The 26649-nt window shown below is 45.2% G+C and overlaps 1 protein-coding gene across 1 annotated transcript; it reads right to left on the bottom strand.

Moving 5' to 3' along the window:
* Window positions 1–9239: 9239 nt before the first annotated feature.
* On the bottom strand, window positions 9240–21889 carry VAMP3 (vesicle associated membrane protein 3). The gene is made up of 5 exons (XM_038746924.1): window positions 21744–21889; window positions 14187–14268; window positions 13669–13827; window positions 11765–11816; window positions 9240–11172 (listed from the first exon to the last, which is right to left on the bottom strand). Coding segments are annotated over exons 1-5 (315 nt in total). The 5' UTR covers window positions 21746–21889; the 3' UTR covers window positions 9240–11152.
* Window positions 21890–26649: the final 4760 nt, after the last annotated feature.

Here is a 26649-nt window from a genome sequence, read left to right as displayed (position 1 = left end):
TTGCACATAGTAAGCGCTTGGGCAAGTCACTTCACTTCTCTGTGCCTCAGTTCCCTCATCTGTAAAATGTGGATTACAACTGCGAGCCCCAGGTGGGACAACCTGATCACCTTGTAACCTCCCCAGCGCTTAGAACAGTGCTTTGCACATAGTAAGCGCTTGGGCAAGTCACTTCACTTCTCTGTGCCTCAGTTCCCTCATCTGTAAAATGTGGATTACAACTGCGAGCCCCAGGTGGGACAACCTGATCACCTTGTAACCTCCCCAGCGCTTAAAACAGTGCTTTGCACATAGTAAGCGCTTAACAAATATCATTATTATTATTAAAATAAATAGAATAGTAAATGTGTACAAGTAAAATAGAGTAATAAATATGTACCAACATATATACATATGTACAGGTGCTGTGGGGAGGGGAAGGAGGTAAGGCAGAGGGGATGGGGAGGGGGAGAAGGGGCAGTTGCCCTCACACATGGCTCGGTGGAAAGAGCCTGGGCTTGGGAGGCGGAGGGCCTGGGTTCTAACTCTGCCACTTGTCAGCTGTGTGACCTTGGGCAAGTCATTTCACTTCTCTGGGCCTCAGTTACCTCACCTGTAAAATGGGGAGGAATAATAATAATGGCATTTATTAAGCGCTTACTATGCGCAAAGCACTGTTCTAAGTACTGGGGTAGATACAAGGTAATCACGTTATCCCAGGTGGGGCTCACAGACTTAATCCCCATTTTCCACATGAGGTAACTGAGGCCCAGAGAAGTTAAGTGACTTGCCCAAAGTCACACAGCTGACAATTGGCGGAGCCGGGGTTTGAACCCATGACCTCTGAATCCAAAGCCCGGGCTCTTTTCCACTGAGCCACCCTGCTTCTCTGCTATATATGCTACTTCTATATATTCTGATGACTTGACAGCTGTTCACGTTTTGTTTTGTTCTCTGTCTCCCCCTTCTAGACTGTGAGCCCATTTTTGGGTAGGGACCATCTCTATATGTTGCCAGCTTGTACTTCCCAAGCACTTAGTACGGTGCTCGGCACACAGTAAGCGCTCAATAAATACAATCGAATGAAAAATGAATGAATAAGCACTTAATAATAATAATGGTATTTGTTAAGCACTTACTATGTGCGAAGCACTGTTCTAAGAGCTGGGGAGGATACAAGGTAATCAGGTTGTCCCATGTGGGGCTCACAGTCTGGGGATGTTCCTCCCCTCCTCAAAAATCTCCAGTGGCTACCAATCAACCTACGCATCAGGCAGAAACTCCTCACCCTGGGCTTCAAGGCTCTCCATCACCTCGCCCCCTCCTCCCTCACCTCCCTTCTGTCCTTCTCCAGCCCAGCCCGCACCCTCCACTCCTCCGCCACTAATCTCCTCACCATACCTCGTTCTCGCCTGTCCCGCCATCGACCCCCGGCCCACATCATCCCCCGGGCCTGGAATGCCCTCCCTCTGCCCATCCGCCCAGCTAGCTCTCTTCCTCCCTTCAAGGCCCTACTGAGAGCTCACCTCCTCCAGGAGGCCTTCCCAGATTGAGCCTCCTTCCTCTCCCCTTCCTCCCCATCCCACCTTACTTCCTTCCCTTCCCCACAGCACCTGTATATATGTTTGTACCTATTTATTACTCTATTTATTTTACTTGTACATATTTATTCTATGTATTTTATTTTGTTAATATGCTTTGTTTTGTTGTCTGTCTCCCCCTTCTAGACTGTGAGCCCGCTATTGGGTAGGGACCATCTCTATATGTTGCCAACTTGTACTTCCCAAGCGCTTAGTACAGTGCTCTGCACACAGTAAGCACTCAATAAATACGATTGAATGAATGAATGAATGTATGTATGAATAGTCCCCATTTTACAGATGAGGGAACTGAGGCTCAGAGAAGTTAAGTGACTTGCCCAAGGTCACACAGCAGACATGTGGGGGAGCCTGGATTATAACCCATGACCTCTGACTCCCAAGCCCGGGCTCTTTCCACTGAGCCATGCTGCTTCTTTAATAATAATGTTAGTATTTGTTAAGCGCTTACTATGTTCTAAGCACTGGGGGAGATACAAGGGAATCAGATTGTAGGGCTCACAGGCTTCCTCCCCATTTTACAGGTGAGGTAACTGAGGCACAGAGAAGTTAAGTGACTTGCCCAAAGTCACACAGCTGACAAGCGGCTGAGCTGGGATTAGAACCCACAACCTCTGACTCCCAAGCCCAGGTGTGGGACAACCTGCTTACCTTGTATCTACCCCAGCTTTCAGAACAGTGCTTGGCACCTAAGTACTTAATAATAATAATAATAATAATAATAATGGTATTTGTTAAGCGCTTACTATGTGTGAAGCACTGTTCTAAGCGCTGGGGGGATTACAAGGTGATCAGGTTGTCCCCCGTGGGGCTCACAGTCTTAATCCCCATTTTACAGATGAGGTCACTGAGGCACAGAGAAGTGAAGTGACCTGCCCAAAGTCACACAGCTGACAAGTGGAGGAAGTGGGATTAGAACCCATGACCTCTGACTCTCAAGTCCAGGCTCTTTCCACTGAGCCATGCTGCTTAACAAATATCATTATTATTATTATTCTTATTATTATTCTTCTTATTATTATTATTATTATTATTCACAGCCTGAGAACGTGAAGGCCTCAAGAATAAAAACGGTGGTATTAAGCGTTTGCTATTTTTTTTAAATGGCACATGTTAAGTGCTTAGTACATGCCAAGCGTTGTACTGAGCGCCAGGGTAGATGCTAAACAATTGGCCTGGGCACAGTCCCTGCCCTACATAGGGTTCACCGTCTTCATCCCCATTTTAAAGATGAGGTGACTGAGGCTCAGAGAAGCGGAGCCCAAGGTCATATAGCAGATGAGTGACAGAGCCGGGATGCTGAACCCGAGTAATAATAATAATAATGATAATAATACTTGTTAAGCACTTACTGTGTGCCAAGCACTGTGGCAAATACAAGATAGGCAGGTCAGACCTAGTCCCTGTCCACATGGGACTCACGGTCTAAATGGGAGTAGGATTTAATCCCCATTTTCAAAATGAGGAAACTGAGGCACAGAGAAGTTAAGTGTCTTGCCCAAGGTCACACAGCAGATAAGTGAGGTATTCTGTCTGTCAGGCCCATGCTCTTTCCACTAAACCATGCTGCTCCTTTGCCAAAGGACTGTAGTAAGCCCTGGGATAGATGAGAAGCAGTGTGGCTCAGTGGAAAGAGCCCGGGCTTTGGAGTCAGAGGTCATGGGTTCGAGCCCCGGCTCCACCGTGTGTCTGCTGTGTGACCTTGGGCAAGTCACTTAACTTCCCAGAGCCTCAGTTACCTCACCTGTAAAATGGGGATGAAGCCTGTGAGCCCCATGCGGGACAACCTGACCTTGTATCCCCCCCCAGCGCTTAGAACAGTGCTTTGCACATAGTAAGCGCTTAACAAATGCCATTATTATCATTATTATTATTATTCAACATAATCAGGGCAAAAACAGTCTCCCAGGGCCCACATCACGCTCCCAATCCAAGTAGGAGGGAGGACAGGTTTTCAAGAACTAGGCCTGCCTACTTATAAGGAAAACCACTACACCAATTTTTAAATATAAAAGGTAGGGTAGTTACAAAACAACAAATTCAACAAAGAGAACAGAAATGGGTACTTAAAACAGAAGAAACACATTTTATAAAGCGCTACGTTACTTGAGTCATTAGTGTGAGAAATTAATCAGTATTGAGAACCTACTAGATGTACAGTACGGTGCTCTGTACATAGTAGGCTCTTAATGTAGTTGATTAATTGGAGTGAATTCTCTACAAATTCTGAATGCAGTACCCGGAATCTGATTTGGGAGGTTTAAAGGGGAGGGTTGTGGGGAGGAGTCAAGAATAGTGTTATGGCTACACGCCCAATAAATATAAAAAGGTAGGGTATTTACAAAACAAATTCAACAAAGAGAACAGAAATGGGTACTTAGAAGAAACAAATTTTGTAAAGCGCTACATTACTTGAGTCATTACTGTGAGAAATTAATCAGTATTGAGAACCTACTAGATGTACAGTACGGTGCTCTGTACATAGTAGGTTCTTAATATAGTTGATTAATTGGAGTGAATTCTCTACATATTCTGAAGGCAGTACCCGGAATCTGATTTGGGAGGTTTAAAGGGGAGGGTTGCGGGGAGGAGTCAAGAATAGTGTTATGGCTACGCGCCCAATAAATATAAAAGGTAGGGTATTTACAAAACAACAAATTCAACAAAGAGAACAGAAATGGGTACTTAGAAGAAACAAATTTTGTAAAGCGCTACATTACTTGAGTCATTACTGCGAGAAATTAATCAGTATTGAGAACCTACTAGATGTACAGTACGGTGCTCTGTACATGGTAGGTTCTTAATATAGTTGATTAATTGGAGTGAATTCTCTACATATTCTGAAGGCAGTACCCGGAATCTGATTTGGGAGGTTTAAAGGGGAGGGTTGTGGGGAAGAGTCAAGAATAGTGTTATAGCTACATGCCCAATAAATATAAAAGGTAGGGTATTTACAAAACAACAAATTCAACAAAGAGAACAGAAATGGGTACTTAGAAGAAACAAATTTTGTAAAGCGCTACATTACTTGAGTCATTACTGCGAGAAATTAATCAGTATTGAGAACCTACTAGATGTACAGTACGGTGCTCTGTACATAGTAGGCTCTTAATATATTTAATTGGAGTGAATTCTCTACATATTCTGGAGGCAGTACCAGGAATCTGATTTGGGAGGTTTAAAGGGGAGGGTTGTGGGGAGGAGTCAAGAATAGTGTTATGGCTACGCGCCCAATAAATATAAAAGGTAGGGTATTTACAAAACAACAAATTCAACAAAGAGAACAGAAATGGGTACTTAGAAGAAACAAATTTTGTAAAGCGCTACATTACTTGAGTCATTACTGTGACAAATTAATCAGTATTGAGAACCTACTAGAGGTACAGTACAGTGCTCTGTACATAGTAGGCTCTTAATATAGTTGATTAATTGGAGTGAATTCTCTACATATTCTGAAGGCAGTACCCGGAATCTGATTTGGGAGGTTTAAAGGGGAGGGTTGTGGGGAGGAGTCAAGAATAGTGTTATGGCTACATGCCCAATAAATTGGGAGGCAGAAACTCCTCACCCTGGGCTTCAAGGCTGTCCATCCCCTGGCCCCCTCCTACCTCACCTCCCTTCTCTCCTTCTCCAGCCCAGCCCGCACCCTCCGCTCCTCCACTGCTAATCTCCTCACCGTACCTCGTTCTCGCCTGTCCCGCCATCGACCCCCGGCCCACGTCATGCCCCTGGCCTGGAATGCCCTCCCTCCGCCCACCCGCCAAGCTAGCTCTCTTCCTCCCTTCAAGGCCCTGCTGAGAGCTCACCTCCTCCAGGAGGCCTTCCCAGACTGAGCCCCTTCCTTCCTCTCCCCCTCATCCCCCTCTCCATCCCCCCATCTTACCTCCTTCCCTTCCCCACAGCACCTGTATATATGTATATATGTTTGTACATATTTATTACTCTATTTCACTTGTACATATCTATTCTATTTATTTTATTTTGTTAGTATGTTTGGTTTTTTTTCTCTGTCTCCCCCTTTTAGACTGTGAGCCCAATGTTGGGTAGGGACTGTCTCTATATGTTGCCAATTTGTACTTCCCAAGTGCTTAGTACAGTGCTCTGCACATAGTAAGCGCTCAATAAATATGATTGATTGATTGATGGACGTTGGAATCTAGGATGAGAAAATTGGGTTGCCCATCCACCTCCACATCAAACAAAAACTCACCACTGGCTTTAAAGCACTTCATCACCTTTCCTCCCTCCTACCTCACTTGCTTATTTCCTTCTACAACCCAGCCCGCACACTTTGCTCTTCTACTGCTAACCTTCTCATAGTGCCTCAGTTTCATCCATCTCGCCGCCGACCCCTCGCCCATATCCTGCCTCTGGCCTGGACCACTCTCTCTCCTCAAATCTGACGGGCAATGACTCTCCCCCGCTTCAAAGCCTTATTGAAGGCACAACTCCTCCAAGAGGCCTTCCCTGCCTAAGCTGCCCTATCCTAGAGAAGCAGCGTGGCTCAGTGGAAAGAGCACAGGCTTTGGAATCGGAGGTCGTGGGTTCAAACCCTGGCTCCGTCAATCAATCAATCAATCAATCGTATTTATTGAGCACTTCCTGTGTGCAGAGCACTGTACTAAGTGCTTGTCAGCTGTGTGACTGGGCAAGTCACTTAACTTCTCTGTGCCTCATCTGTAAAATGGGGATGAAAAATGTGAGCCCCCGGGTGGGATGACCTGATCACCTTGTCACCTCCCCAGCGCTTAGAACAGTGCTCTGCATATAGTAAGCACTTAATAAATGCCATTATTAATATTATTATCCTCTTCTCCCACTCCCTTCTGCTTTGCCCTGACCTGCTCCCTTTTTTCTTCCCCGCTCCCGGCCCTACAGCACTTATGTACATATCTGTAATTGATTTATATTATCTGTCTCCCCCGCCTAGACTGCAAGCTCAATGCGGGTAGGGAATGTGGCCTGTTTATTGTTCATTCATTCAGGCATTCAATCATTTCAATCGTATTTACTGAGCGCTTACTGTGTGCACAGCACTGTACTAAGTGCTTGGGAAAAGTACAACAATAAAATGACACTCCCTGCCTACAACAAACTCACGGTCTAAAGTGGGGGAGAGACATCAATACAAATAAATGAAATTACAGATATGTCCATAAGTGCTTTGGGGTTGGGAGGTCAGGGGGAGAGCAAAGGGAGCAAATTAAGGTGATGCAGGAGTGGGAAATGAGGAAAAGGGGGGCTTGCCGGGAAGGCTTCTTGGAGGAGATGTGACTTCAATAAGGCTTTGAAGCAGGGGAGAGGGGTTGTCTGTCAGATAAGAGGTCCCAGGCCAGAGGCGGGATCATCATCATCATCATCAATCGTATTTATTGAGCGCTTACTATGTGCAGAGCACTGTACTAAGCGCTTGGGAAGTACAAATTGGCAACATATAGAGACAGTCCCTACCCAACAGTGGGCTCACAGTCTAAAAGGGGGAGACAGAGAACAAAACCAAACATACTAATAAAATAAAATAAATAGAATAGATATGTACAAATAAAATAAATAAATAAATAGAGTAAAAAAATGTGGATGTGGGCGAGGGGTCAGCAGCGATACAGGCGAAGTGGAGGCACAGTGAGAAGGTTAGCACTAGAGGAGGAAAGTGTGGAGGCTGGGTTGGAGGAGGAGAGAAGTGAGGTGAGGTAGGAGGGGGCAAGGTGAAGGAGTGCTTTAAAGCCAAAGGAGAGGAGTTTTGCTTTGATACAGAGGTGGATGGGCAACCACTGGAGTTTTTTGAGGAGCGGAGCGACGTGTCCAGGACGTTTTTTTGCAGAAAAATGATCCAAGCGGCCGAATGAAGTTTGGACTGGAGTGGGGAGAGACAGGAGGCCGATGCAGTATCTAGGTGGGATAGGATGAGTGATTGTCTTAACGTGGTAGCAGTTTGGATGGAGAGGAAAGAGCAGATTTTATTCATTCATTCGATCGTATTTATTGAGTACTTACTGCGTGCAGAGCGCTGTACTGCTTCGGAAGTACAAATCGGCAACATATAGAGATGGTCCCTACCCAACAACGGGCTCACAGTCTAGAAGGGGGAGACAGACACCAAAACAAGTAGACAGGTGGCAGTACTGTAGGAATGGAATTATAGTTATATACACATCATTAATAAAATATAGTAAATATGTAGAAATAAAAGTCATAAATATGTAGAAATATATACAAGTGCTGTGGGGAGGGGAAGGGGGTAGGGCGGGGGGGCGATGGGGAGGGGAGGAGAAAGGGGGGCTCAGTCTGGGAAGGCCTCCTGGAGGAGGTGAGCTCTCAGTAGGGCTTTGAAGGGAGGAAGAGGGAAGAGGGAGGGCATTCCAGGTCAGAAGAAGGATGTGGGCCAGGAGTCAACGGCAGGATAGGTGAGAACAAGGCACGGTGAGGAGGCTGGCGGCAGGGGAGCGGAGGGTGCGGGCTGGGCTGTAGAAGGAGAGAAGGGAGGTGAGGGAGGAGGGGGCGAGGTGATGGACAGCCTTGAAGTCGAGAGTGAGGAGATTTTGCTTGATTCGAAGGTTGATAGGCAACCACTGGAGATTTTTGAGGGGAGTGATATGCCCAGAGCATTTCTGTACACATTTGGGCAGCAGAGCAAAGTATAGACTGAGGCAGGATGACAGACCAGAAAGGAGGCTGATGCCGTAATCCAGTCGGGATAGGATGAGAGATTGAATTAGCAAGGTAGCAGTTTTTGACAGGATTTAATGAGGGATTGAATTTGTGGGTTGAACAAGAGAGAGGAGTCAAGGATACTGCCAAGGTTTCAGGCTTGTGAGACAGGAGGGATGGTGGTACCATCTACAGGATGGGAAAGTCAGAGGGAGGACAGAGTTTGGGTGGGAAGATAAGTACTATTTAGGACATGTTAAGCTTGAGGTGATGGGAGGACAGCCAAGTAGAGACGTCTTGAAGGCAGGAGGAGATGCGAGACTGTAGGGAGGGAGAGAGAGATCAGGGCCGGAGATGGAGATTTGGGTATCAACCACATAGAAGTGGTAGTTGAAGCCATGGGAGCGAATGAGTTCTCCAAGGGAGTGGGTGTAGATGGAGAATAGAAGGGGACCCAGAAGTGAGCTTTGAGGGACCCCCACAGTTAGGGGATGGGAGGCTGAGGAGGGGCCTGCGAAGGAGACTGAGAATGAACAGTGAGAGAGATAAGAGGAGAACCAGGAGAGGACCGAGTCAGGGAAGCCAAGGTTGGATAGCGTTTCCAGAAGGTGGTGGTTCAGTGTCGATGGCAGCTGAGAGCTCGAGGAGGATTAGGATTGTGGTATTGTACTCTCCCAAGTGCTTAGTACAGTGCTCTGCTCACAGTGAGCGCTCAATAAATATGCCTGAATGATGAAGCATGTCGAGGTGGGAGAAAAGGGTGTACCTGGTGGAGCTTGCTCCTGTTGGTTCTTGTTGTGAAGAAGGTTGTGAGGCTACTACTGGCAGGGATGTGTGAGGACAAAATGAAATAATCCAAATGCCTTTTTGGCAGGGGGAGGTGTCATACAAATTCAAGGTTCTACTTAAGGAGTTGGGAGGTAAAAGGACTGAGAGTTTAAGGAAGGAGCTGACTTTTGAAACCGGTAATGCGAACTGGAAGCCGGGAAATCAATAAGCGCGCAGGCACCGAGGTAATGTCCACAAACATTTTATTCAGCGCCTTATTACAGTAGGGGTTGGGAGGTGAGGCCCAGCAACACATTGTCAGAGACCAGTGGGGTATGACCGGGGGAACGCGACAGTTGGAGGGCTACATGGGGCTGGTGACAAGGCCACGGAGAAAGCACCACAGTTTCAGAATTACAACCAGGTGGGGAGGTGGGTGATGCCCGTTTCATGGGCGGCTCTTCTCCCACTCCAGCTGTATCCACTGACTGGTTTCCATTCAAGCATATATCATTTTATTGGTATTTGAGGAACAGATATTATCATGAAACCAAATCCACACCTTACTCTCCAGTTTGAAAATGGAATAAATTACCTAAATAAAACCTTAAGGTTGTTCCAAGCAACAGGTGACAACGGTATTTGGGGACTGCAGTATTTCTCTCTAACTACTCATATGGCCTTTATGTCTAGATGATGTACTTTTTCTTTCTCAACCCAAGTGCCCTGACATACATGCAAACAGCCTCCGCAAACTTTGGAGGAGCAGACAAAATGACAAAATAGTTACTGCTAAAGACACACTTTACACACAAAGCCAAATGTACAGGAAAAAAAAAGTGCAGTTTCCTTTTTTTACAGCTCTTCTGTATGAAAAGTGCTACCCCTTTAGGGGCCCAAAAACAAAAAGACAATTAGAGAAGGCTCCACTGGCAAGTGGAAGTCAGAAAACAAAAGAGAGATGGGAGAGTGGAGGTGCGGGTTGGTGAAGGCATAGTCGACAAGGCATGGTGGTTGAATTTGGGTGTCAAAATTATTTTCCATACAACCCATAGCGACACACCGAAATTGATACTTGATCCTCGACAAGCTATAGGATAATATGTTTTCTACCTAAGGAGTGGAAGGAGGAGGAAGAGAGGGAATGGGAAGTGAGACTGTTTTACAGGCTTTCATGTCACGCCTCTCATGGCTAAGTAGAAAAACCAACAAACAACGGATTAAGAGGCACAGGGAGAGATCTATAGTATTTCAAAGGGGATAAAAAGGCCTGTAAAGGTATACAAAGTATGCCCTCAATATTGAAATTTTCATTTCCAGAGGACCCTGAATTCCATTTGGCACTTTAATCTGATGCAACAGTTGACAGAACTAGCTGGAACAAACTGAACGAGCTTTCTCGGGGCTTTCACTTTTTGGCAAAATAAGAAACTTTGGTAAACGTCCACAGTGTGAAAACAACCAAGCATTTAAAAGGTTCTGTTATTTCTGAGTAATTACAAGTCACAAATCAGAAAACATAAACATCTCGACATCTTCGATTTAAATGACCTGGCAGAGTACGGCCTCTTACCGCAGGTTTTAACTTAGGTCTGTCTTATTTAACCAGCCTCATCTGGGAAATAAAGTGGAAAAAACTCAAGAGGGCTTACCAAGGAGAGTGGGTTCTTTTACAAAGAATAAGAAAAATATCAAAATAAGGCACAGATGTGCTAGGCAATAGTGTTTTTCCAAGAAGGCACAAGTTAGAGATCTGATTACTCATCAGTTTACAAATCGGGGTGAGGGATCAGTACAAGAATAAAAAAAGCATTAATAAATCTTCTAAATTCTGTGTCTAGAAAAGTTACTAGCAACTTCATTTCTATGCCGAGAAACTCTGGAACATAAGAAATCCTATTCACCAGCCCAACTGTACGCTTACAGAGGTGCTAGGCAAAATGAAGGCTGTGCTCATAGCATTTTAGTTAGGAGTGTATTAAGAATCAAAAACAAGAAAACCAAAGGCACGTTTCCTACAAACCACATTTAACATTAACTAACAAAAATAATTTTGCTTTAGGTATACCAGTAGGAGAGCTTGATAATAGAGCAGGATCAAAGTCAGAAGACTGATCGAAGTTTCTAGTCCAACTGCAGGTTTGAATTTCTCTGGTTGTTCATGAAGAGACATTCCACACTGTGACAAACCAAGAGTTTGGGGGTCGGGGTAGGGAGGGGAGGTGAGGAAGAAGAGTGCAGAAAGAACAAAAAAAATGTTTTAAAATTTCAGTGCAAATCTAAAAATGCTATTTGGACAACAAAATTCGATTCTAAGATATGTTCGCTGCTTAATGTAAAGTTGTAAGCACAAACAATGGTGCTGGTTATGGAGGAGTGGGAATTTCCGGAGGAAAGATCTCAGTTCCCTTTCTTCTCACTACAGGACTACAGGAAACATCCACTGACTGTAACATAATAAAGAGTTCCTCTGAAACCTGATTTTCTAAACAGATCCAAACCACAGGCTAAAAACAATTGCAGTTCACCTAGTAAAACAAAGAGACACTAGCCTTAATGTAAATAAGTCCAAAGAAGTGGGGGTGCCTGGTCGGATCCAGGGAGCATATCTGGTTGCAAATCATTCTTCTGTCAAATACCCAGAACATAAAAACTCAATCCCATAAAACTGGAGAGGTTATATAGCTAAGATTCATCAAATACAGTTCAATACTTCTACTTCCTGTAGCAAAGTTAATTGCAAAAGATTGCCAGGGCACCCATATACTCACCAATTATGATGATGATAATGATGACCACCACGGCAATCAATATAGCCCACATCTGTAAAGAAACATATTCATTCAATCGTATTTATTGAGCGCTTACTGTGTGCAGAGCACTGTGCTCTGCATACATATATGTATATGTTAGTACATATTTTTTACTCTATTTATTTATTTATTTTATTTGTACATATCTATTCTATTTTATTTTGTTAGTATGTTTGGTTTTGTTCTCTGTCTCCCCCTTTTAGACTGTGAGCCCACTGTTGAGTAGGGACTGTCTCTATATGTTGCCAATTTGTACTTCCCAAGCGCTTAGTACAGTGCTCTGCACATAGTAAGCGCTCAATAAATATGATTGATGATGATGATGATGATGTGCTAAGCGCCTGAGAAGTACAAGTCGGCAACACATAGAGACGGTCCCTACCCACATGCTCTCATTCATCAATTTTCCCCCCCGAACGAAGACAATGTGTAACCTTAGCTTCTCAAGGGAAATAAGAGCATGCTTTACTCACAGAATTGAAAACTACTGGTTAGTACCTGAGCATTCAAAACCACTGCAATTTTACTGTTCACTACAATTTAGAGCTAACGCCGTGTAGCTCAGTAAACAGGAAACCAACTGTTCCCAGCAAACCAGTGTTCATTGAGTTTTTTCCCTACGGGATTAAACAAACCCACGCCCCGTCCGGCTATAAGGAGTCACCACTTCATTTCCCGTAACCCATCTCTGTCCTCGCTCCCGGGGGCAGCCGGGGAGGAGAAGGGTAGGGATGCATGGAATTTTTCACATCAGTGCCCTCTTTCTTCACTGAGGGCAACCTGTGAGGTGTTGGATGCAGGGGTGAAGGGATGGATTCCAGCCAAAGGCACTTCACTTCAACCCTCCACAAATGGTTTAACCCTGTCAAGCAAGAGCAGAGAGGACACGCGAGACAGACGGGGAGACGAAGGTCGACAGAGGTGGAGGGGACGGAGGGCTGCTGGGGAAAGGAGAGAAAAGTAGCTGCAGATCCTTAAAGTTTATCATATTTTGTCCTTATTCTTCTTCAAAGATGGCCCGAGACTGCAATTAAGACAACAAGCATTTTGGCTGAAAATCGCCTCACTGTTCTTTAAAAGTAACCTGTCTTACTTGTCGTTTCCAAAGACTAGAAAATGAGCTTCTGAGGCTGGTGAAAAGGAGCTGTGTTTCCAAGAAAGGACAAATCCAGGGATGTGCTAAAACTGTGGGTTTCTAGGATGAAACTCATTCAGAAAAGACTTGCAATAAAATTTTGGCTCAATCTAGTGATGGCCACATCCAATTCATTCATCCGGTCATTCATTCATTCACTCAATTGCATTTATTGAGTGCTTACTGCGCACTGTGCTAAGCGCTTGGGAAGTACGAGTTGGAAACATTTAGAGACGGTCCCTACCCAACAAAGGGCTCACAGTCTAGAAGGGGGAGACAGACAACAAAACAAAACGTGGACAGGTGTCAAGTCATCAGAACACACAGAATTAAAGCTAAATGCACATCATTGACAAAATAAATAAAATAGTAGATATGTACAAGTAAAATAAATAGAGCAATACATCTGTACAAACATATATACAGGTGCTGTGGGGAGGGGAAGGAGGTAGGGCGGAGGGATGGGGAGGAGGAGAGGAAAAATTCATTGAGTCATATTTATTGAGTGCTTACTGTGCACTGTAGTAAGCACTCGGGATTGTACAATACAATAACCAGACATTCCCTGCCCACAAGTTCACAGTCCAGCGGAGGAGAGGGACATTAATAAAGTGCAATGACTCCAAACTTAATTTACCCAGGAGTTGTCTAGCAGGGTCCGCATCTATTCCCTAGATGTACTAGAAAAAACATGCGTAGAAAAGTTTTTCTAAACAATCGATTTTACCTTGCAATTCTTCCACCAGTATTTTCTCTTCAGTTTGGCGGCACTTGTCTCGAATTGGGACGCACCCGCTTGCAGCGCATCTGCTCGGTCATCTAACTCTGCCAGCTTCTGATCTCTCTCCAGGACCTTGTCCACGTTCACCCTCATAATGTCCACCACCTAAACGACCATATTCACAGTGAGCTTCACCAATATCAATCAGTGGTACTTAATGAGCCCTTACTGTGCGCAGAGCACTGTACTAAGTTCTTGGGAGAGAACAATATAACAGAGTTGGTAGACATGTTCCCTGCCCTTAGATGACTGCCCTTCTCTTATTTTTGCCCTTTGTAAATGAATTGCTCATTTAAAAACCAAACACAAAAAGCCCTCTCTTTCAGGATTTTCATTCAATCACATTTTATGCCACATGTCTTCTGATTCAGTCTTATTTCCAGAGGATGCCCGAGCCAGAATGGCTGGCTGAAGGTTCTTATTTCTGTGACACAGTTGCAGTTTTCAGGGAACCAGAGTCATACCTCATCTACTTGGTTTTGAGCCTGCTGAAGTCGGCGATTACTGCCAGAGGCAGCGCTTGAGCTTCCAGGCCCGCTTGCTGACCTGCAGAAGTCAAAGTTATTAAAATCAGTTTCAGATGAAGGCACCAAGTTAAAGACTAGACTCTCCAGACACCGCAGCTACAGCAGTAGTAATAGCAATGCTATTTACTGAGTGTCCATGGTGTGCAATGTACTCTACTAAGTGCTTGAGAAAATACAATAGACAAATGAGTCATCACCTGCCCATAGGGAGCTTAACTTTACAAAAATGTTTACAAATAGGCAGTCAGAATAGATAATGGACTGTACAATTGATTATACACAGAGGCAAGTACTGAGGAAGGTGATAAATATATGTAGGTACTAGAGGACACTGGTGGGTTGATAGGACTCAGTACTGAAAGTTAATTGGGGACGGCTTTTTGGAGGAGGTGAGTTTTTAGGAGGACTTGGAATGCGAAAAGGGCTTTCTGGCAGATTTTTAGGAGAGGGGGCTGCAGCCAGAGAAGCAGCGTGGCTTAGTGGCAAGAGCCTGGGCTTGGGAGTCGGAGGTCGTGGGTTCTAATCCCGGCTCCGCCACTTAGCAACTGTGCGACTTTGGGCAAGCCACTTAACTTCTCTGTGCCTCAGATACCTCATCTGTAAAATGGGGATGAAGACTGTGAGCCCCATGTGGGACAACCTGATTACCTTGTATCTACCCAGTGCTTAGAACAGTGCTCAGCACACAGTAAGCACTTAAAAGATACCATCATTATTATTTTTATTACTGTACTAGTGAGGAGGCTGGTGGGAAAGTCGAGAGAGAGCTGGGGAGAGTGAAGAGAGGTGTTATTTCCGGGGCACATTGTTGTTGGAGAGCCTTGAAGCTCATCACTGAGGAATTTTTGCTCAGTGCATATGGAAATGGGAGGCCACTGGAGAGTTCTGAGGCAAGGAGATATGTGAAATGATGATCCATATTTACTGCTGTGCGTATTTATGCTATATTTACGTATTGAGAGAGTGAGAATGAGAGAGAGAGAGAGAGAGAGACTGCATGCATAATGCAGCATATAATAGAGATTGGAAGGGAGGGAGGCTGGAAGCCAGGAGACAAGTAAAAGTCTAACTGCAGTATGACCAGATATTAGACCAAGTTGGCAGCAGTTTGGGTGACGAGGAAATGCTGAGCAGGCAGAACCAGCAGAATTTTAACACAGGCTGAAGGTATGAGCTGAAAGGAGATAGTGAGGATTCAAGAATTACACCAAGGTTGCTGAGCCAGGGATGGAGAGGATGGTGGGCTCATCAACAGAGGTGGATAAGAGCAGTGGATTTAGAAAGGAAGATGAATAGTTCAGTTTTAGACATGCTCATGAAGATGTCCTGGAGGCAAGAGATAAAGAATTGTAGGTTGGGGTTGCAGAGATAGATCTGTAAGCCAATCACATTAAGTGTAACAGCTGAAGCCAGGGGAATAGATGAGCTCTCTGAGTGGATGCAGAAGAAGAACAGGGGCCCAGAAGAGAGCCTTGTAGGGCACCAAAGTTAAGGGAGGAGGGGTGGGAGAAGAACTAGTGAACTAAACTAACAAGGAGTGGTCATAAAAATAGGAGAACCAGGTCAGCAAAATACCGTCAGCAAAACTGAGGCCTTATAGTGTTACCAAGAGGAGGGAGCAATCCAATGTACACGGCAGCTGAGGAGTCAAGAAGAATTACAAGTGTAGAGTCCACTGAACTTGGCTAAAGATGGTCACTGGTGACCTCAGGGAGTGGAAATTTTAGTGAAGGGAAAACATGATTGCGGGTTAAGAAGGGAACTGGTGAAGGGGAAATGAAGGTAGTGGATGTAAATGACCTCTTCCAAGAGTGTGGAAAGGATCTGGAGGAGGGAGCTCCGGAAACAACTGAAGGGGGCTGAGAAAATGAGATGGGGCTTTTTTACAATGGGGAAGGACTGAGCATGTTCTAGAGTTTAACACCTAATAACCCTGAAATGGGAAGGAAGAGAAAAATGGGAATTGAATCTTGTAGTATCACAGTGGAAACATCTGATTTGGCCTCGGGAGTTTTTTTCCTACTTGCCTTTGGGATCAAGAACATTGGTTAACATACTTCTTTCCCTCACTGATGTTTTTGAGCTTAAAACAGTATATAGGATGCTCCTGAAGAAGTTAACTTTAGGGAAAAACTTTCCTGAAGCACTTCCTCCCTAACATTTAACACCAAAGTCAATAAATAAATCCTTCATAAAGGAAGACCCAGAACACAGTTCTTGATTCATGGATTACCTTGATAAATAAATGAAGCAACACACAGATCCTTGGAGAGAGTTTCCCCACCCTTTTACCTTCTTGCCCAAGTTTTCAGTCCCATAAACAATTCCTACCAATATGCAACTGGTACTGGCTCCACTCATATTTACATATCCCCCTATCTTCTACAGTTGTGTAATCTGTGTCCTTTGTCCAACTAGATTAAGAATACAGGCATCCACCTGCTGCAAATTCACTCAATTCCCTGGCCCACACATCTATCCAATTTCTTTCAGGCTTAGGGTACACAGGGTACATACCTGAACAATTAGTTCCTTCACATTATCTTTCCCAATCCAAATCTGAATGCACCTGCTGACTATAAACAGTAAAATGGCTCCAAAATTGAACCCTGAAGTTAAGGCCCAAAGGAAGCACTCTTTCTATGGAGTTTAGTATTCAAGTCATTCAACCACATCACCTCAGCTATATTAACATTTAGAAGTTCACTTTTTTAAAGAACTTGTAAAGGTTGAAAGTAATTCCTGAGAGACAACAGACATTTTCATCCGCTCTAATTTATCATGCCATTTTAGATGCAGCCTTTTCAAACTGTCAAGGCATAAAGTCCCCTTTATAACCCACAAATCCCCTGAGAAGTCAAGACAAGATACTGAAGCAGCATGGTCTAGTGGATAGGGCACAGGTCTGGGGGCAGAAGGACCTGGGTTCTAATCCCGGTTTTGCCACTTGCCAGCTGTGTGACCTTGGCCAAGTCACTTAACTTCTCTGAGCCTCAGTTACACCTGTACAATGGGGAATGAGACTGTGAGCCCCATGTGGGACAAGAACTGTGTCCAACCTGGTAAGACTATATCTACCCCAGCACTTAGTACTGTGCCTGGCACAGAGTCAGTGCTTAATGAATACCACATTATTATTTATTGTTATTAATACCACATTAATATTATTATTAATATTTGAGGCAGGGGCTCTCAAAGTCATCCACTGGACAGCTGCATGGGGCAAACCGCTTCTCCGGTCCCCACCCCCAGAAATTTATTCCTCTCCACAGAATGCAGGTGGGAAACAAAAGGGAAATGTAGTTGTGTGCTGATGATTGTAATTTAGCTTCTTTTGCCCCTCTGCCCACCAGATTGCACACAAGGGAGATGGCGATTGGGGGAAAGGCATAGGGCAGAGTGTGAGGCTGGATTAATAGTAATAATGATGGTATTTGTTAAGCGCTTACCATGTAACAAGTACTGTTCTAAGCGCTGGGGTAGATATAAGGTGATTAGGCTGTCCCACGTCGGGCTCACAGTCTTAATCCCCATTTTACAAATGAGGTAACAGGCACAGAGAAGTTAAGTGACTTGGCCAAAGTCACACAACTGATAAATGGCGGAGCCGAGATTAGAAGCTATCGATCACCAGGATTACATCTCTTCGGGAAGCCCCCCCTAACTAATCTTTCATCACCTCAACCTATCTTCCCTTCCATACTGTGCCACCCATGCACTTGAACCTTACCCCACCACCCAATCTCACGGCATTTATGTACATATCTTTAAACTTGGTTGCCTCCCCTACATGTAATTTATTTTAATGTCTGTCTTCCCCATTAGAGTGTAAGATCCTTGAGTGGGGATTGTGTCTACTTACTCCATTATACTCTCCTGGGAGGGTGTTCTGCACAGTACACACAATCAATTACTGATTACTGAGTGCCTACTATGTGCAAAACACTGTATTAAACCTCTGGGAGGGTACAAGAGAATCATTAGACACGATCCCTACCCTCAAGGGGCTTACAATCTGGCTGGGTAGTCAGGCAATTTAACACATTTCAGATGGGAGAAAAATGGAGTACATCCAATAGATACATCGGGGGCTGTGGGAATATCATCAATGATACCTATTGAGCACTGTACCAAGCACTTGGTAGTGTACAATACAACAGACTTTTGGGTGGCACTTGGGGCCTGACGTGGGAGTTGGGGGATGTTAGTCAATCGCATTTATTGACCGCTTACTATGTACAGAGCACTGTACTAAGAGCTTGGGAGGGTCAGCCAGCGTCAATCGTATTTATTGTGTCCTTACTGTGCGCAGAGCACTGTGCTAAGAGGTTGGGAGAGTACAATACAATGATAAACAGATATGGTCTCTGCTCACAATGAGTTTACAGTCTATACTATATTATTATGTTATAAAGCAGAGATTATTTGAGGAAGGTCTCCTGGAGGAGATGAGATGTCAGAAAGGCTTTCAAGACGGGGTTGCTCTCAGCTTCTTGGGCTCTGAAGGGGGAGGGAGGCCCCCATGGCCCCCGGGTCGCCCCAAGTTGGGCGAGGGAGGAAGAGGTCGCTGGCAGGGCTGAGGGCGACTGTGAACAGGATGGACAAGCCCAAATGCCATAAAAGTTCTTGCAGCCTTACTTCCCAGATGCCCTCTCCCCCTTCTAGACTGTGAGCCCACTGTTGGGTAGGGACCGTCTCTGTATGTTGCCAACTTGTACTTCCCAAGCGCTTAGTACAGTGCTCTGCACACAGTAAGCGCTCAATAGATACGACTGATTGATTGATACAAGGTGATCAGGTTTCCCATGTGGGGCTCACAGTCTTAAAACACATTTTACAGATGAGGTAACTGAGGCCCAAGGAAGTGAAGTGACTTGCCCAAAGTCACACAGCTGACAGGTGGCGGGGCCGGGATTTGAACCCATCAATCAATCATATTTATTGAGCGCTTACTGTGTGCAGAGCACTGGACTAAGCGCTTGGGAAGTACAAGTTGGCAACATATAGCGACAGTCCCTACCCAACAGGGGGCTCACAGTCTAAAAAGGGGAGACAGAGAACAAAACCGAACATACTAACAAAATAAAATAAATAGAATAGATATGTACAAGTAAAATAAATAGAGTAATAAATATGTACAAACATATATACAGGTGCTGTGGGGAAGGGAAGGAGGTAAGATCATTCAATCATTCATTCAAAGAATTGAATGAATTGAGCACTTCATTCAATGAATGAAGATTCATTCAATCAATAAATACGATTAAATGAATGAATATGCTTTGTTGTCTGTCTCCCCCTTCTAGACTGTGAGCCCGCTGTTGGGTAGGGACCGTCTCTATATGTTGCCAACTTGTAATAATAATAATCATAACAATGGCATTTGTTAAGCGCTTACTATGTGCAAAGCCCTGTTCTAAACGCTGGAGAAGGATACAAGGTGATCAGGTTTCCCATGTGGGGCTCACAGTCTTAAAATCTTTTAAGGTTTTAAGTCTTTTAGATTGTGAGCCCACTGTCTTTCAGACTGTGAGCCCACTGTTGGGTAGGGACTGTCTCTATATGTTGCTAACTTGTACTTCCCAAGCGCTTATTCCAGTGCTCTGCACACAGTAAGCGCTCAATAAATACGACAATGAATGAATGAATATGTTTTGTTTTGTTGTCTGTCTCCCCCTCCTAGCCTGTGAGCCCGCTGTTGGGTAGGGACCGTCTCTATACGTTGCCAACTTGTAGTAATAAGAATAATAATAATGATGGCATTTGTTAAGCGCTTACTATGTGCAAAGCACAGTTCTAAACGCTGGAGAAGGATACAAGGTGATCAGGTTTCCCATGTGGGGCTCACAGTCTTAAAACCCATTTTCCAGATGAGGGAACTGAGGCCCAGGGCAGTGAAGTGACTCGCCCAAAGTCACAAAGCTGACAAGTGGCGGGGCTGGGATTTGAACCCATCAATCAATCGTATTTATTGTGTGTGCAGAGCTATTCTATTTATTTTATTTTGTTAGTATGTTTGGTTTTGTTCTCTGTCTTCCCCCATTTAGACTGTGAGCCCACTGGTGGGTAGGGACTGTCTCTATGTGTTGCCAACTTGTACTTCCCAAGCGCTTAGTCCAGTGCTCTGCACACAGTAAGCGCTCAATAAATACGATTGATTGAATTAATGAATGTTTTGTTTTGTTGTCTGTCTCCCCCTCCTAGCCTGTGAGCCCGCTGTTGGGTAGGGACCGTCTCTATACGTTGCCAACTTGTAGTAATAATAATAATGATAATAATAATGATGGCATTTGTTAAGCGCTTACTATGTGCAAAGCACTGTTCTAAACGCTGGAGAAGGATACAAGGTGATCAGGTTTCCCATGTGGGGCTCACAGTTTTAAAACCCATTTTCCAGATGAGCTAACTGAGGCCCAGGGCAGTGAAGTGACTGGCCCAAAGTCACACAGCTGACAAGTGGTGGGGCCGGGATTTGAACCCATCAATCACTCACATTTATTGAGTGCTTACTGTGTGCAGAGCACTGTACTAAGCGCTTGGGAAGTACAAGTCGGCACCATACAGAGACAGTCCCTACCCAACAGGGGGTTCACAGTCTAAAAGGGGGAGACAGGGAACAAAACCAAACATACTAACAAAACCCAAGCCCGGGCTCTTTCCACTGAGCCATGCTCCCAGGCGCCTAGTACAGCGCTCTGCATCATCATCATCAATCGCATTTACTGAGCGCTTACTATGTGCAGAGCACTGTATTAAGCGCTTGGGAAGTCCAAGATGGCACCATATAGAGGCAGTCCCTACCCAACAGTGGGCTCACAGTCTAAAAGGGGGAGACAGAGAACAAAACCAAACATACTAACAAAACCCAAGCCCGGGCTCTTTCCACAGAGCCATGCTCCCACCATCATCATCAATCGTATTTATTGAGCGCCTACTATGTGCAGAGCACTGTACTAAACGCTTGGGAAGTACAAGTTGGCAACATAGAGAGACAGTCCCTACCCAACAGTGGGCTCACAGTCTAAAAGGGGGAGACAGAGAACAAAACCAAACATACTAACAAAATAAAATAAATAGAATAGATATGTACAAGTAAAATAAATAAATAAATAGAGTAAAAAATATGTACAAACATATATACGTATATACAGGTGCTGTGGGGAAGGGAAGGGGGTAAAATGGGGGGGATGGAGAGGGGGACGAGAAGGAGAGGAAGGAAGGGGCTCAGTCTGGGAAGGCCTCCTGGAGGAGGTGAGCTCTCAGCAGGGCCTTGAAGGGGGGAAGAGAGCTAGCTTGGCGCCTAGTACAGCGCCCTGAACACAGTAAGCGCTCAATACGACTGACTGACTGAATGCTGAATGAATGAATGAATGAATGAATGAGTGAATGAATGAATGAATGGGAGTGGGGAGCTTCCTGCTGCCCTTTGACCCCGGCGAGGATGGGAAGGGAGGGGAGAGGAGGGGAGGGGAGAGCCGGGCCGGTGACACTCACATGTCGGCGGTGTAGGGGTCTGTATAGGGGTCGATGTAGGGTCTGTATAGGGGTCGATGTAGGGGTCTGTATAGGGGCCGGTCCCGGGCAGAATCAGCTGACAGGAGCAGAGCGGCTCGCTGAGGAGACTGACAGGGCAGGGCGGGGCGGGCGGCACTCCCTCAGGCCGCGGCCCCTCGGCGCATGCGCGGCCCCCTCGGCGCATGCGCCCCCCGACGCCGCCGGGCGGGGCCGGCCGGGCGCACGCGCACTCGGAAGGAGAGGCGCGAGGCCGGGCCGAGAACGCCCGCCGCGCATGCGCACCACCCTTTCGCGCCTCACGTCAGTAACGGCCGACTGAGGCCCGCCTGTCCTGGCGGCCTTTCAGTTCATTCATTCAGTCAGTCGTATTTATTGAGCGCCTACAGTGGGCGGTGCACTGTACTGAGCGCTTGGGAAGTACAAGTTGGCAACATTATAGAGACGGTCCCTTCCCAGTTAAATAATAATAATCATGATGGCCTTTGTTAAACACCCACTGTGCGCGAAGCACTGTTCTAAGCGCTGGGGGGAGGGATACAATCAATCAATCGTATTCATATATGTATAAATATATGTATATATATTTATAAATAAGTACAAACATATATATGTATATATCATCATCATCAATCGTATTTATTGAGCGCTTACTGTGTGCAGAGCACTGTACTAAGCGCTTGGGAAGTACAAGTTGGCAACATGTAGAGACAGTCCCTACCCAACAGTGGGCTCACAGTCTAAAAGGGGGAGACAGAGAACAAAACCAAACCTACTAACAAAATAAAATAAATAGAATAGATACGTACAAGTAAAATAAATAAATAAATAGAGTAATAAATACGTACAAACATATATACATATATACAGGTGCCTCCCTCCGAGCCCACGGCCAGTGAGCCCCGTGTAGGCCCTCATAATAATCACGGTATTTGTTAAGCCCTTACTATGTGCCGAGCACTGCTCTAAGCGCTGGGGAGGTTACAAGATGATCAGGCTGTCCCATGTGGGGCTCACAGGCTTCATCCCCATTTTACAGATGAGGGGACTGAGGCCCAGAGAAGTGAAGTGGCTTGCCCCAGGTTGCCCAGCGGACAGGTGGCGGAGGGGGGATTAGAACCCACATCCTCTGCTTCCCCAGCCCGGGCTCTTGCCACTAAGCCATGCTGCTTCTCATCCTCATTGTCAGCTGTGTGACTTTGGGCAAGTCAGTTAACTTCTCTGTGCCTCGGTTACCTCATCCGGAAAATGGGGGTTAAGACTGTGAGCCCCCCGTGGGTCTAACTGATCACCCTGTAACCTCCCCAGCGCCTAGAACAGTGCTTTGCACATAGTTAGCATTCAATAAATGCCATCATTATTATTATTAGAACAGTGCTTTGCACATAGTAAGCACTTTATACTTATTTATTACTCTATTTACTTAGAGAAGCAGCGTGGCTCAGTGGAAAAGAACACGGGCTTTGGAGTCAGAGGTCATGGGTTCGAATCCCGGCTCCACCAATTGCCAGCTGTGTGACTTTGGGCAAGTCGCTTAACTTCTCTGGGCCTCAGTTACCTCATCTGTAAAATGGGGATTAAGACTGTGAGCCCCCCCAGGGGACAACCTGATCACCTTGTAACCTTCCCCGCACTTAGAACAGTGCTTTGCACATAGTAAGCGCTTAATAAATGCCATTATTATTATTTATTTATTTATTTTACCTGTACATATCTATTCTATTTATTTTATTTTGTTAGTATGTTTGGTTTTGTTCTCTGTCTCCCCCTTTTAGACTGTGAGCCCACTGTTGGGTAGGGACTGTCTCTATATGTTGCCAACTTGGACTTCCCAAACGCTTAGTCCAGTGCTCTGCACACAGTAAGCGCTCAATAAATACGATTGATTTAATCGTATTTATTAATACGATTAAATTAATAGGGGTAATCAATCAATCAATCAATCAATCGTATTTATTGAGTGCTTACTGTGTGCAGTGCACTGTACTGAGCGCTTGGGAAGTCCAAGTTGGCAACATTATAGAGACGGCCCCTACCCAGTTAAATAATAATAATCATGATGGCCTTTGTTAAGCACCCACTATGCACGAAGCACTGTTCTAAGCGTTGGGGGGGAGGGATACAATCAAGCAATCAATCAATCGTATTTATTGAGCGCTTACTGAGTGCAGAGCACTGGACTGAGCGCTTGGGAAGTACAAGTTGGCACCATATAGAGACGGTCCCTACCCAACAGCAGGCTCCCAGTCTAAAAGGGGGAGACGGAGAACAAAACCAAACATACTAACAAAATAAAATAAATAGAATAGATATGTACAAGTAAAATAAATAAATGAATAAATAGAGTAATTAATATGTACAAACATATATACATATATGCAGGTGCTGTGGGGAAGGGAAGGAGGTAAGATGGGGGGATGGAGAGGGGGTATTTATTGAGCGTTTACAGTGTGCAGTGCACTGTACTAAGCGCTTGGGAAGTACAAGTTGGCAACATATAGAGACGGTCACTACCCAGTTAAATAATAATAATCATGATGGCCTTTGTTAAGCACCCACTATGCGCAAAGCACTGTTCTAAGCGCTGGGGGGGGGGGGGGGGAGGGATACAAGGTGAGCAGTTTGTCCCCCGTGGGGCCCACAGTCTTCATCCCCGTTTTACAGATGAGGTCACTGAGGCTCAGAGAAGTAAGTGACTTGCCCAAAGTCACACAGCTGACAAGTGGTGGAGCCGGGATAAATAATAATAATGGCCTTTGTTAAGCACTTACTATGTGCAAATCACTGTTCTAAGCGCTTGGGGTGGGGGGGGGAATACAAGGTGATCAGGCTGTCCCCCGTGGGGCCCACAGTCTTCATCCCCGTTTTACAGATGAGGTCACTGAGGCTCAGAGAAGTTAAGTGACTTGCCCAAGGTCACATAGCTGACAAGTCCAAGTTGGCAACATATAGAGACGATCTCTACCCAACAGCGGGCTCACAGTCTAGAAGGGGGAGACAGACAACAAAACAAAACATATTAACAAAATAAAATAGAATAGAATAGTAAATATGTACAAGTAAAATAGGGTAACAAATACGTACAAACATATATACAGGTGCTGTGGGGATGGGAAGGAGGTAAGGCGAGGGGGAGGAAGGGGTAAATAATAATAATAATAATAATGGTCTTTGTTAAGCACTTACTATGCGCGAAGCACTGTTCTAAGCACTGGGGGGGAGGGATTCAAGGTGATCAGGTTGTCCCCCGTGGGGCCCACAGTCTTCATCCCCGTTTTACAGATGAGGTCACTGAGGCTCAGAGAAGTTAAGTGACTTGCCCAAAGTCACACAGCTGACAAGTGGCGGAGCCGGGATAAATAATAATAATAATAATGGCCTTTGTTAAGCACTTACTATGCGCAAACCACTGTTCTGAGCGCTGGGGGCAGGGGGATACAAGGTGATCATGTTGTCCCCCGTGGGGCCCACAGTCTTCATTCCCATTTTACAGATGAGGTCACTGAGGCTCAGAGAAGTTTAATGACTTGCCCAAAGTCACACAGCTGACAAGTGGCGGAGCCGGGATTCATTCATTCATTTATTCAATCGTATTTATTGAGCGCTTACTGTGTGCAGAGCACTGTACTAAGCGCTTGGGAAGTACAAGTTGGCAACATATAGAGATACTCTCCACCCGACAGCGGGCTCACAGTCTAGAAGGGGGAGACAGACAACAAAACAAAACATATTAACAAAATAAAATAAATAGAATAAATTTGTACAAATAAAATAAATAGAGTAATAAATACGTACAAACATATATACATATATACAGGTGCTGTGGGGAGGGGAAGGAGGTAAGGCCAGGGGCATGGAGAGGTAAGACAGGGGGGATCATCCCCGTTTTACAGATGAGGTCTCTGAGGCTCAGAGAAGTTAAGTGACTTGCCCAAAGTCACACAGCTGACAGTTGCGGAGCCGGGATAAATAATAATAATAACAATGGCCTTTGTTAAGCGCTTACTATGCGCGAAGCGCTGTTCTAACGCGGGGGGTGGGGGGAGGAAGGTGATCAGGTTGTCCCCCGTGGGGCCCACAGTCTTCATCCCTGTTTTACAGATGAGGTTTCTGAGGCTCAGAGAAGTTAAGCGATTTGCCCAAAGTCACACAGCTGACAACTGGTGGAGCTGGAATAAATAATAATAGTAATAATGGCTTTTGTTAAGCACTTACTATGCGCGATGCACTATTCTAAGCACTGGGTTGGGGGGATACAAGGTGATCAGGTTGTCCCCCGTGGGGCCCACAGTCTTCATCCCCGTTTTACAGATGAGGTCTCTGAGGCCCAGAGAAGTTAAGTGACTTGCCCAAAGTCACACAGCTGACAAGTGGCGGAGCCGGGATAAATAATAATAATGGCCTTTGTTTAGCACTTACTATGCACGAAGCACTGTTTTAAGCGCTGGGGGGGGGATACAAGATGATCAGGTTGTCCCCTGTGGGGCCCACAGTCTTCATCCCCGTTTTACAGATGAGGTCACTGAGGCTCAGAGAAGTTAAGTGACTTGCCCAAAGTCACACAGCTGACAAGTGGTGGAGCCGGGATAAATAATAATAATAATAATGGCCTTTGTTAAGCACTTACTATGCGCGAAGCACTGTTCTAAGCGCTGGGGGGGATACAAGGTGATCTGGTTGTCCCCCGTGGGGCCCATTGTCTTCATCCCCATTTTCCAGATGAGGTCATTGAGGCCCAGAGAAGTTAAATGACTCACCCAAAGTCACACAGCTAAGTGGCGGAGCCCGGATAAATAATAATAATAATAATGGCCTTTGTTAAGCACTTACTATGTGCAAAACACTTCAAAGCACTGGGGGGATACAATAATAATGATGGCATTTATTA

This window comes from Tachyglossus aculeatus, chromosome 5 (genome assembly GCF_015852505.1).
Source record: "Tachyglossus aculeatus isolate mTacAcu1 chromosome 5, mTacAcu1.pri, whole genome shotgun sequence".
NCBI classification, from domain to species: Eukaryota; Metazoa; Chordata; class Mammalia; order Monotremata; family Tachyglossidae; genus Tachyglossus; species Tachyglossus aculeatus.
The sequence above is the reverse complement of the archived record's forward strand: the minus strand, read 5'-3'. Positions and strand labels throughout refer to the sequence as shown.

Coding starts and splice junctions, on each gene's coding strand:
- VAMP3 (XM_038746924.1), bottom strand. Junction 13,828..14,186: donor CTCAAAACCAAGTAGATGAG/GTATGACTCTGG, acceptor ATGGTCGTTTAG/GTGGTGGACATTATGAGGGT. Junction 11,817..13,668: donor ACTGGTGGAAGAATTGCAAG/GTAAAATCGATT, acceptor GTTTCTTTACAG/ATGTGGGCTATATTGATTGC.